At 52.2% G+C, this 12,500-nt stretch overlaps 1 protein-coding gene across 1 annotated transcript in view; it reads left to right on the forward strand.

The window, feature by feature from the left end:
* The window catches only part of tanc1b (tetratricopeptide repeat, ankyrin repeat and coiled-coil containing 1b), a 133,603-nt gene that overhangs the window by 48,467 nt on the left and 72,636 nt on the right, over positions 1-12,500 (forward strand). The window contains 1 exon segment of the mRNA XM_067254823.1: positions 11,085-11,189. Within this exon segment, the coding sequence (XP_067110924.1) occupies positions 11,085-11,189 (105 nt within the window).

The raw sequence follows: 12,500 nt of genomic DNA on the forward strand, positions 1-12,500 counted from the left end.
GCTGTAGGAGGGTCATTTTTCATTTGTGTCACCGAACGCTGAACATCTGTGATGTAGATGTTAGTTTCTGTATGGGGGGTTTCTACGCTTTCATCCAGGCCATCTTGCTTCAACTGTAAGCATCTGTAGCCAGGCTGCATCGTGTTGTGGGATGTTCTGAATGAGGTTTCTAATGGGGGACTTTCCTGTTCTAATTTCAGCTCCAGATTACTTTGAGAATACTGCTGTCTGATCCCAACTGTTTTCATTTGAGGGTGAGCGGTTGTCTTGGCTCTCTCTCTCTCTCTCTCTCTCTCTCTGTCTGTCTCTCTCTCTATGTCTCTCTCTCTCTGTCTCTCTCTCTCTTTGTCTATCTCTCTCTGTCTCTCTCGGTCTCTCCCTGACTCTCTCTTCGTAGCGTGGGACTGATGGGGCGCTCTTAAAGAAACACATCCTATGTGGGAAATGCTTCTCACACTGCGATTACAGAAACGCTGTAAACTCTGTAGTTGAAGCAGATCTGATCGAGGAGGAGCCATGTTCGTTAGAGCAGGAAGCCGGGGACTGAAGAGGGTAGTCAAGTGGGGGAAACATCCATGAAATCCATGTCTAAACGGCGTGAAGGGTAAGTTTGCCCAAGCAGAGAAGTCCATGCTCTGCTCTACTCTTCTCTGCTCCCACTCAAGTTCAAAAACGCCATCTTTTCTCCTGCCTCCTCAGGCGTTGCTGCTATCAGCCGTGATTGTTTTAAACCCATCAAAGGGAACTGTGATGAAAAGCACATTGACACACACAGAGAGGGGGGGCGGGCGAGGGAGCCAGAGAAGGGGTAATGAGAGAGAGAGCGGGAAGGAGAGAGAGGGGACAGGGTGTGTGAAGGTGAATAGGGCCCAGGAGCGTTCATTACAGCCTCATCCCCATGAGAACGTCAGACAGACGACGGAGAGAAACACAAGAGAGAGAAGCAGAAAACAGGATGGGTCAGGACATCATTAAGATGGCTGTCTGAGAGAAGGACAAAAGAGAGGGGGGAGGGAGGGGGGAGCGAGGGGGGGAGGGAGGGAGGGGGGAGTGTGAGTTCTCTCTCTTCCTCACAGGTTAGTGTGAAGACCCACCGGAGGGTTCACACCTCTCGTTAATAAACAAGTCCTGGAGAGCCCTCAGCTGACAACAACAAGTGCCATAATACTATACGTGTGTGACCAGCACCATCAGAGATGTGTTGTCTCTGGTGCTCAAAACCTCGGAGGGATAGCCAGGCATTAGGAGACAGAGCCTCTGGGGGGGATAGCCAGGCATTAGGAGACAGAGCCTCTGGGAGGGATAGCCAGGCATTAGGAGACAGAGCTTCTGGGAGGGATAGCCAGGCATTAGGAGACAGAGCCTCTGGGGGGGATAGCCAGGCATTAGGAGACAGAGCCTCTGGGGGGGATAGCCAGGCATTAGGAGACAGAGCCTCTGGGGGGGATAGCCAGGCATTAGGAGGCAGAGCCTCTGGGGGGGATAGCCAGGCATTAGGAGACAGAGCCTCTGGGGGGGATAGCCAGGCATTAGGAGACAGAGCCTCTGGGGGGGATAGCCAGGCATGAGGAGACAGAGCTTCTGGGGGGGATAGCCAGGCATTAGGAGACAGAGCCTCTGGGAGGGATAGCCAGGCATTAGGAGACAGAGCCTCTGGGGGGGATAGCCAGGCATTAGGAGACAGAGCCTCTGGGGGGGATAGCCAGGCATTAGGAGACAGAGCCTCTGGGGGGGATAGCCAGGCATGAGGAGACAGAGCCTCTGGGGGGGATAGCCAGGCATTAGGAGACAGAGCCTCTGGGAGGGATAGCCAGGCATTAGGAGACAGAGCCTCTGGGAGGGATAGCCAGGCATTAGGAGACAGAGCCTCTGGGGGGGATAGCCAGGCATTAGGAGACAGAGCCTCTGGGGGGGATAGCCAGGCATTAGGAGACAGAGCCTCTGGGGGGGATAGCCAGGCATTAGGAGACAGAGCCTCTGGGGGGGATAGCCAGGCATTAGGAGACAGAGCCTCTGGGGATAACCTCACCCCCCCCACACACCCCTCCAACCTCACCCCCCCACACACCCTCCTCCAACCTCACCCCCCCCACACACCTTCCTCCAACCTCACCCCCCCCACGCACCCCTCCAACCTCACCCCCCCCCACGCACCCCTCCAACCTCACCCCCCCTCGTCAATCCTCTATCCACAACCACCTCGACTTGAAGTGGTGAATCTGAATCTCATCCTCATGCCTTGTTGCGGCCTGTTTAATTTCCTGTCAGATGAGATCAACCTAAAGCGTTGTGGGAGAGCCCCCCCTAGCAGGAGCCCCCCCTAGCAGGAGCCCCCCCTAGCAGGAGCCCCCCCTGGCAGGAGCCCCCCCTGGCAGGAGCCCCCCCTAGCAGGAGCCCCCCCTGGCAGGAGCCCCCCCTAGCAGGAGCCCCCCCTGGCAGGAGCCCCCCCTAGCAGGAGCCCCCCCTGGCAGGAGCCCCCCCTGGCAGGAGCCCCCCCTAGCAGGAGCCCCCCCTGGCAGGAGCCCCCCCTGGCAGGAGCCCCCCCTAGCAGGAGCCCCCTCTGGCAGTAGCCCCCCCTGGCAGGAGCCCCCCCTAGCAGGAGCCCCCCCTAGCAGGAGCCCCCCCTGGCAGGCTTCCCTGCCGCAGCGGAGAAACTCTGGGTTAATTGGCAGCGTGACGAACGCCTTCGCCGCCACCCAGACCCAGGCCCTGTGTCGCAGCCCTCTGCAGTGTGTGTGTGTGTGTGTGTGTGTTGGGGATTGCATGGTCTGGGTCTCCACAACCTTCCGTCGCTTTGATCAGCTAAGCCAAAGCTTACCATGAAACACAGCAAAACATGTGTTGCACAGGGCTTCGCTTTCCAGCTGAACCGTTTAAAGGTCTCCAGGGGGGGGGGGGGAGTGGGGGGGGGCGTCTGGGGTGGTGTGTGTGTGTGTGTGCGTGCTTGTGTGTGTTGGGGATTGCATGGTCTGGGTCTAGGATGAATTCCTCTCTTTGGCAAAGGTTAGGGATCAGCTTAACCTTCCCAGGTTCTAATCTGGAACATTAGTGAGGAGAAACAAAATGCAGATCTGGGATCAGCCTCCAGCCTGTTGGGCTGTGTCCCTGTGTCAGCGCTGCCAGGAAGGGGACGAGGCCCTGGCAGCTCCACAGTGACCTCCGCTGGTCACAGCAGGTCACTGCAGGTCACTGGCCCACCCCTTGATATGTCCTCAAGGTCTCGGTGTGTGAGTGCTTGGTGTTCACTGTTCTTGACGCTCTCTGATAATCACACTCCGGACCCTCACTGTGCACAGGCGGCATTCAAACCACCTCTCTCACACACACACACACACACACACACACTTTTATTTAAGATGCACAAGACTAGGTGCTGATGACGAGCGGGGTTCATGACATTGAATTTTGTGCAAAGGTGGAGCGAGTGTGTGTGCGGTGTGTGTGAGATAATACTCTTCCCCTCCTCTGAAGTGTTTTAGTTGTGTGGATGTTATAGAGTCATGTGACAGAGTCATGTGACAGACAGTAAGCTCTATATTTCTCTGACAATTTATCCTCTGCGCTGGCCCATGGGGACAAGAGAACAGCAGCTCATATCATATTTATTACCGGCCCGGGAAGGTAATCATTTGAATCGACATGTATATCGACTGAACCTCAGGCCAGAACCCTTTCCCTCAGGTCCTTTCACATGGAAATAGTTTTAACATGAAAGGCTTTGATGAGGTCATGGGGGAGAGAGAGAGAGACAGAGTGAGAGGGGTACTCTTGGCTCCTTGTGTCTTGTTACGGTTCAAAGTCCAGCTCTCTGTGTGTGTGGAAGGCTGGTGTGTAGCTCTGTGTGTGTGGAAGGCTGGTGTGCAGCTCTCTGTGTGTGTGTGGAAGGCTGGTGTGCAGCTCTCTGTGTGTGTGTGGAAGGCTGGTGTGTAGCTCTGTGTGTGTGGAAGGCTGGTGTGTAGCTCTGTGTGTGTGGAAGGCTGGTGTGTAGCTCTGTGTGTGTGGAAGGCTGGTGTGTAGCTCTGTGTGTGTGGAAGGCTGGTGTGCAGCTCTCTGTGTGTGTGTGGAAGGCTGGTGTGTAGCTTTCTGTGTGTGTGGAAGGCTGGTGTGCAGCTCTCTGTGTGTGTGGAAGGCTGGTGTGTAGCTCTGTGTGTGTGGAAGGCTGGTGTGTAGCTCTGTGTGTGTGGAAGGCTGGTGTGTAGCTCTGTGTGTGTGGAAGGCTGGTGTGCAGCTCTCTGTGTGTGTGTGGAAGGCTGGTGTGCAGCTTTCTGTGTGTGTGGAAGGCTGGTGTGCAGCTCTCTGTGTGTGTGGAAGGCTGGTGTGCAGCTCTCTGTGTGTGGAAGGCTGGTGTGCAGCTCTCTGTGTGTGTGGAAGGCTGGTGTGCAGCTCTCTGTGTGTGTGGAAGGCTGGTGTGCAGCTCTCTGTGTGTGTGGAAGGCTGGTGTGCAGCTCTGCAGAGGAGGGGAGCGGTCCAGAAGTCTTTGACAGAGGGCACATCTCTCCAGGCCCCGGGGCAGTGACTCTGGTGCTGTGGAGTCACTGCTGGGGCCTGCAGTGACTCTGGTGCTGTGGAGTCACTGCTGGGGCCTGCAGTGACTCTGGGCTTCACTGTCCCTGAACCAGACCCCAGTCTGTTCCAGCTCTCATCTCAGACGCACGGCTCCAGGGTGTAGAGAGGAGGCTGAGGGTTCACCCAGAGGTCACCTGTGTGAGTGATGGGAGAGGACCTGAGCCCTGCTCCTCTCATCAGCCTGTGTGTGGGCTGGTGCTGCTCTCCCCTCAGAGACACCACCACAGACCGGGGGGGGGGGGGGGGGGGGGGAAGAGGGAGAGAGACAGAAAGAGACAGACAAAGAGGGAGAAAGCGAGAGAGAGAGAGAAGACCATCATATCAACTCCCTGGTCTCACAAATAGCCCCTAATGCTGTATAAAAAAGCTCATCTCAGGTCTTGTATTGACCCATTCTCTTATCGTAACAGGTTATAAGGAGCACTCCTGGACTGAGATGTTTACAAAGAAAATAGATGGATTTCTGTACAGTGAAAAAGCACATCTTCAGGGAGTATTGATTCTTGGAAAGCAAAGAGATACTATGAATAGCAAATATTGGCAGGCTAATATGAAGCACTGAGAACCCCTCGACAGGATATTGGCACAATAAGCCATGCCAAGAATATTGGATTCATGTCAAAATAATAATTTATTGAACCCTGCATCACGGCTGATGGTTTTGTATAAAATCCTTATGCTGCCACCACTGGATCCTTGTTTTAAGCTACATTTGATAATTAAAGTGCTGATGTTAATTGAATGTGGTATTCAGGGATTGTCAGACTAATGCAGTAGCTGTTAGAAACTCTTTTCTCTTGACAGGAAAGCCCCATTATGCGTCTGTGTGACAGGGATCTTTTCATCTAACGACTGACTTTCATTTCCAGTCGGTCTCTCTCTAAATGTTTTCTCTATTCTCCCCATGCCAAGGTCTTTTTGTCTCCTTTCCAAATCATCTGCCCCGTTTTTAGAGTTGAACCACCGTTTGAAAGTTTTATGAATATGAAATATGGTTCAATCTTCCCATGTGATTGACAGGACAATCACCCACCCACTCACCTACCTTTCTCTCTCTCTCTCTCTCTCTCTCTCTCTCTCTCTCTCTCTCTCTCTCTCTCTCTCTCTCTCTCTCTCTCTCTCTCTCTCTCTCTCTCTCTCTCTCTTGCTTTCTCTCTTTCTGTCTTTTTGTTTCTCTCTCTCTTTCTGTCTTTTTGTTTCTCTCTCTCTTTCTGTCTTTTTGTTTCTCTCTCTCTCTCTCTCTCTCTCTCTCTCTCTCTCTCTCTCTCTCTCTCTCTATCTCTCTCTCTCTCTCTCTCTCTCTCTGTTTCTCTCTCTCCCCCTCTCCCTCCTAAGTTTCTTCTACTCTCTGTGTTTCTCTCTCAGACTTCACAGCCCGTGTCTCCTCAGAGGAGGGTAACCCTAACCCTCAGAGGAGGCGTGTGATGCAGATCCTCTGGGGGGAGGTGATCTCAGAGTCCTGTTGGGGGGCTGCATGTGTTCTGCTGGCCAAGCAGAGATGATCCTTGTCTTCACTCCTTATCATGTGGGATATCTTTGATCTTCACTGAAGCATAACCTTAGCAGCTGATTCCTAAGCAACTGCCTCACAAACTAACTACATTTACATTACATTACATTTACATTTAGTCATTTAGCAGACGCTCTTATCCAGAGCGACTTACAGTAAGTACAGGGACATTCCCCCGAGGCAAGTAGGGTGAAGTGCCTTGCCTAAGGACACAACATCAGTTGGCATGACCGGGAATCAAACTGTCAACCTTCGGATTACTAGCCCGATTCCCTCACCGCTCAGCCACCTGACTCCCTAACTGAAAGTCATATAGTTTATTTCTTGCCAGAAATCAGATATTGCGCAGCACGAGGTAACAAATTTCCATCTAGTCTATATTGGGATCTAAAATTGCATTACCAATAATAGTGGCTTTGAATAACAGAGGACTGCTTATTACCATGCAGTCTGAATCCCTGCATCAGGAAGTTCAATACCTCACGCTGAATATATTGAGCCCTGGTGTGTCTGACATCTGAGTGACTGTTAGGATGACGACCGGGGAGCAGAAAGGGCAAGTTTGTCGGTAGCGTCTTTGTGCTGGAGCTTCACAGAGAAGTCTGTGTCCAGAAGAATAGAGAGAGAAATGGAAATGTGAAGAAGTCAGAAGCCATCGGAAGAATGTTTGGAGCGTGGGCGTGGAGTGGGTAGGGGGGCGGGGAGTGGGTGGTGTTTGGGTAGGCCACTCCCTTTATCTTCTTTTCTCCTTTCCCTAAGCTACCTACGCATTCTGCTAGTACCAGCCTCCACATCCTCCCAGCCAGGACGTGACTCTGTCCTTTGTTGACAGTGGATAGAGCCCTGGACCAGAAACAGCCCTGGTCCAGAAACAGCCCTGGTCTAGAAACAGCCCTGGTCCAGAAACAGCCCTGGACCAGAAACAGCCCTGGTCCAGAAACAGCCCTGGTCCAGAAACAGCCCTGGTCTAGAAACAGCCCTGGACCAGAAACAGCCCTGGTCTTACCTCAGGAATTACCAAGCTAGTGTTCCTATCATTCAGGTTCTGTAAATTCTAATCCTTTCTACCTCCCTCCGCTCTGGTTTTTTCAGGCTTGCTTTTGGAGGACGTCTAGCTGAGACTATACTGTTTTGTCCTCTCCTCACGGGGTCGAGGGAGAGAAACGCCAGGCTCATGCCTTCTAATTTGTTCTGATTGGTTCCCGGAGTGCATGTGACTTCCCTCCTGGTGGGGGCTGGATGAAGAGCGGTGGGGGGTTCACTGTGTTGATGAGGGAGCTGAGGAGGATGAAGAGAACGTCCTGGACACACGGGGGGGGGGGGGACGACTCTCTCTCCTCCTGCTGCTCTGTGTCCAGCACCGGCCTCCTTCTCTCTCTCTTCTCCTGCTGTTCTGTGTCCAGCACTGGCCTCCTTCTCTCTCTCTCCTCCTGCTGCTCTGTGTCCAGCACCGGCCTCCTTCTCTCTCTCTCCTTCTCTTATGCATGATTACATTAGATTTATCTAATCTGCTGTATTGAGACAGGAAATATTCTGCCATTAAATACCCTCCAGTGCGTTTAATTTGGAAGAGAGTTAAGAGAGTTTTAATGTTTAATTCTTGTCCTGGTTTGTCCTTCAGCTGTGCCCCCCGCCCACCCAGGTCTTTCCATCCAACCTCTTTCATGCTTATTAAACACAGAGATCGCTCCTCCGGCAGGTCTTAAGTGCTGAGGGGGGGGGTGTTGTAACGGCTCTCTTGAGGAGCAGACGACTGATAAAGTCTAGGATAAAAGGTCTTACACCCAGAGATGAGATTTTGTCAAAACCCTTCTATATCTATATATACCTATATATATATATATATATATATATATATATATATATATCTATATCTCATGGGTCAGATTGCTGAGCGGTTAGGGAGTCGGGCTAGTAATCTGAAGGTTACCAGTTAGATTCCCGGTTGTGCCAAATGACGTTGTGTCCTTGAGCAAGGCACTTCACCCTACTTGCCTCGGGGGAAATGTCCCTGTACTTACTGTAAATCGCTCTGGATAATAGCGTCTGCTAAATGACTAAATGTAAATGTAATATCTATACGAAGCCTTCAGCCTGCTGTTCTTCAGTCTGCTGTTCTTCAGTGTGCTGTTCTTCAGTCTGCTGTTCTTCTGAGTGTTGTGTTCCTGTAGCAGCAGACGCCAGTCAGTAGCATGATAGCCTTCTCCACAGGCCTCCGTAGATTCAGCTTCCATCGACGGGAATGTCCCTTCGTGTATCGGTACCAGGCCTTGGTTGCATGTGTCAGGTACACATGTTCCCTGTGTCAGGTACACTAGCTGCTTTGTAAAGCTATGGTATCACTCCAGCCTCGGTGTTGTGTCTCTAAATGAAAGGCTTTTATTCTGAAGCCGCAGGGATACGAGGCTGTCTGGGGTTGTAGTGGAGAGCCTCTCTTGCTCTCCTTTAATGAGCTCAGTGTGACTGAGCTAACAGGTTGTGTCTGACCCTCGCCAGATGAATGGAATTTCAGAGAGGACTGTCTGCCTCCCCCAGGCACCACGCTGGTCTTGCTGACCCCAACCCTGACCCCTAGAGCTGGGGGCTGAGGGATGGGGGCTGAGGGCTGGGGGATGGGGGCTGGGGGCTGAGGGCTGGGGGATGGGGGCTGAGGGCTGGGGGCTGAGGGCTGGGGGCTGGGGGCTGAGGGCTGGGGGCTGGGGGCTGAGGGCTGAGGGATGGGGGCTGGGGGCTGAGGGCTGGGGGATGGGGGCTGAGGGCTGGGGGCTGAGGGCTGGGGGCTGAGGGCTGGGGGATGGGGGCTGAGGGCTGGGGGCTGGGGGCTGAGGGATGGGGGCTGGGGGCTGGGGGCTGAGGGATGGGGGCTGAGGGCTGGGGGCTGAGGGCTGGGGGCTGAGGGCTGGGGGCTGGGTGCTGAGGGCTGAGGGCTGGGGGCTGGCCCACTGGCTCTCCCTCTCTCCATGATGTAGAGTTTCCACCATAACTTGGCCAGACTGGAAGACTTTTTTTGTTTTTTACTACGACCTGACAAACGCAGCAACGAGACAGCGAGGCCTATCTAGGCTCTGCATCAGGGCTGTTAGCGTCAGGGCTGTTAGCGTCAGGGCTGTTGGCGTCAGGGCTGTTAGCGTCAGGGCTGTTAGCGTCAGGGCTGTTAGCGTCAGGGCTGTTAGCGTCAGGGCTGTTAGCGTCAGGGCTGTTAGCGTCAGGGATGTTAGCGTCAGGGCTGTTAGCGTCAGGGCTGTTAGCGTCAGGGCTGTTAGCGTGAGCGCTGTTGGCGTCAGGGCTGTTGGCGTCAGGGCTGTTGGCGTCAGGGCTGTTGGCGTCAGGGCTGTTGGCGTCAGGGCTGTTAGCGTCAGGGCTGTTAGCGTCAGGGCTGTTAGTGTCAGGGATGTTGGCGTCAGGGCTGTTAGCCTCAGGGCTGTTAGCGTCAGGGCTGTTAGTGTCAGGGATGTTGGCATCAGGGCTGTTGGCATCAGCCCCATAAAAACATTTGAAAGCCAGGGTCGTTACTCTTGTTTTAATCAGTATTTGGTGGCATGATCAATATTATTATTTTTTTCACTGCTGACCTTTTTTTATTTCCTGGCTATCACGCTCAACAAACGTAAACTAGGTTTCAAAAGTTAAAATAAAATAAAATGAATAAAAGTTTAAAAGAAATTGTTTTGAAAGGTTGAAAAAATATTTTCAATAAGAACAGTTTCAAAAGCTTGAGAAAATATTTGTAAAAAAAAAATTTGGATTTTTTGGGAAAGGTTTAAAAATATTTTAGTTTTCACTTCTAGTTTAGAAAAGTTTAGAAAATATGTGCTGGGCCTTCCAGCCTCCCTCAGTGCTCTTCTCCTCAGACATCCATAGGTGGCAGTGTGCACCAAGCTGATGCGAGGCACGCTGCTCTGAAGCCTGTTCTGATGCAGCAACACTGCTACAGTCTTTAGCATAGCTCCCCTCCCTCCCCCCACGGCCAGCCAGTGGGTCAGACCAAGAGTACAGCTGCGGCTTCCGGATCATTCCATCTGGGGTTTGGGTGGGGGGGGGGAGGCAGGATGTGGTAATGGGAAAGGACGTACCAGTCCCTCGTCTAATCTGTGTGTTATGGCTGGGGTCACACATACAGTCATGTGGTGACAGGAGTCTGGGGCAGAGAGACAGAGTTACAGTCGGCAAGGGAGAGAGATGGAGAGAGAGAGAGATAGGGAAAGAGAGTGAAAGAAAGAGTCAGAGAGAGATTGAGAAAGATAGGACAGTGAAAGAGGGAAAGGGAGAGAAGGAGACAGTGTCGTGTTTGTGTGGCATCCACACGTTCAGGATGGATTCCCTGACTTGGTGGTGCTGGGGGTGAAACATAGCAGTCCAAGACAAGTGCTGGGAGATAGGGAGGGAGAGGTAGAGAGAGGGAGAGGTAGAGAGACCTAGCTTCATGCTGACCCCAGCCTTCACTGCAAGGGGAGAGCTGACATCATACAGAGGGAGAGGGTTGTAGCTACCTGGACTCTCCCTACTCTCACACTGTCTGTACCCTGTCCTCTGTTTCCCTCCACACACAGACACGTCACATACTGGACACGCACACACACACACAGTGCACGCGCACACACGCACACACACACACACAATGCACACATATTATATGTAAAGTTTCTAAGAGGCTAATTGCTGTGGTTTCCTGCTGTAGTTTACATTCCCAGTCCTTGTTAGTGTGTATCTAAGGGCTGCCTGCCTGCCTGCCTGCCTGCCTGTGTGTGGAATGTGAGGGTGTATACAGGAGAGCAGAGAGCTCTAGCCAGCCTGACCAGCTCGGACGCTCCTGCTCCTCATCTCCAATCCCATCTGGAACGCGTTAATCCAGCGAGAATATCTCTCCCCTCTCCACTCTCTCTCTCTCGCTCTCTGTCTCTCTCTTGCTCGCTCGCTCTCTCGCTCTCTCTCCTCCTCTCTCTCCTCCTCTCTTCCTCTCTCTCTCTCTCTCTCTCTCTCTCTCCTCCTCTCTCCCTCTCTCTGCCAGGTCCAATCAGGAAGCCCAAATATGTTGAGAGTCCTCGTGTTCCCAGCGATGCCATCGTCTCAGCGCTGAGGAAGGTGTCCGACAACAAGGAATTCTCCCACAATGGTGAGTCGGCACTATGTGTGTTTGTGTGTGTATATATAAACTGTTTTACGGCAGGGAGAGAGGGAGGTTTTAAAGCTCCTGGACTTGTATATGCCTCTGGAATTCCAAACTTTGTCTGCACCCAAGGCTTGGACTTTGCAGCTGTTGTATGTGTGTGCGTGTATGGGTGTGTGTTTCATGTGTACACTTGTACATGTGTGTTTCGACTTGTGTGGTGTGTGTTTATAACGGTATGTGTATACATAGTGTTAAGCACGTGAGTTGTGTTTATAGGGTCAGACTAGGTCTCTGTTTGTGTTGGGGAGGGACAGCCAGTGTGTGTGAATAGGATATGTATAAATGGACTGTCTCCAACACAACACAGTGTTTCTGATCATTGGACACACGTGTAGAAAGCCAGGCAGACGTGTGCTCTCCAACACACCTCCGTGAACCTGTGTTCTAATGACCTGCTTTTACATGCTGCAGAGAGGAGGTATGGGGATTATGTGTTTAGTGTGTGTGTGTGTGTTCATCTGTATTGGCTGCATGGACAAGCACATGTGCTGGTCTGTGTGCATAGCCTAGTAGAGTGTGTGTGTGTGAGACTAATGTTCCCTTAAGTGCTGTGTTATGCTAGCAGGCGTGCTGGGTGGGGCTGGATGCTTCCCAGAGGCAGAACTGGAGTGTGGGCTGCTGTGTTATCTTTAGCCAGGCGGCCGCAGAGGTGGCTGGGTGCTCCCCAGGCTGCAAATGCAGGAATAGAACATGCCACATACTGGACTAGAACATGCCACATACTGGACTAGAACATGCCACATACAGGACTAGAACATGCCACATACAGGACTAGAACATGCCACATACTGGACTAGAACATGCCACATACTGGACTAGAACATGCCACATACAGGACTAGAACATGCCACATACTGGACTAGAACATGCCACATACAGGACTAGAACATGCCACATACTGGACTAGAACATGCTACATACTGGACTAGAACATGCCACATACAGGACTAGAACATGCCACATACTGGACTAGAACATGCTACATACTGGACTAGAACATGCCACATACTGGACTAGAACATGCCACATACAGGACTAGAACATGCCACATACATGACTAGAACATGCCACATACAGGACTAGAACATGCCACATACTGGACTAGAACATGCCACATACTGGACTAGAACATGCCACATACTGGACTAGAACATGCCACATACAGGACTAGAACATGCCACATACTGGACTAGAACATGCCACATACAGGACTAGAACATGCCACATACTGGACTAGAACATGCTACATACTGG

This window comes from Osmerus mordax, chromosome 2 (assembly GCF_038355195.1).
Source record: "Osmerus mordax isolate fOsmMor3 chromosome 2, fOsmMor3.pri, whole genome shotgun sequence".
Classification (NCBI taxonomy): Eukaryota; Metazoa; Chordata; class Actinopteri; order Osmeriformes; family Osmeridae; genus Osmerus; species Osmerus mordax.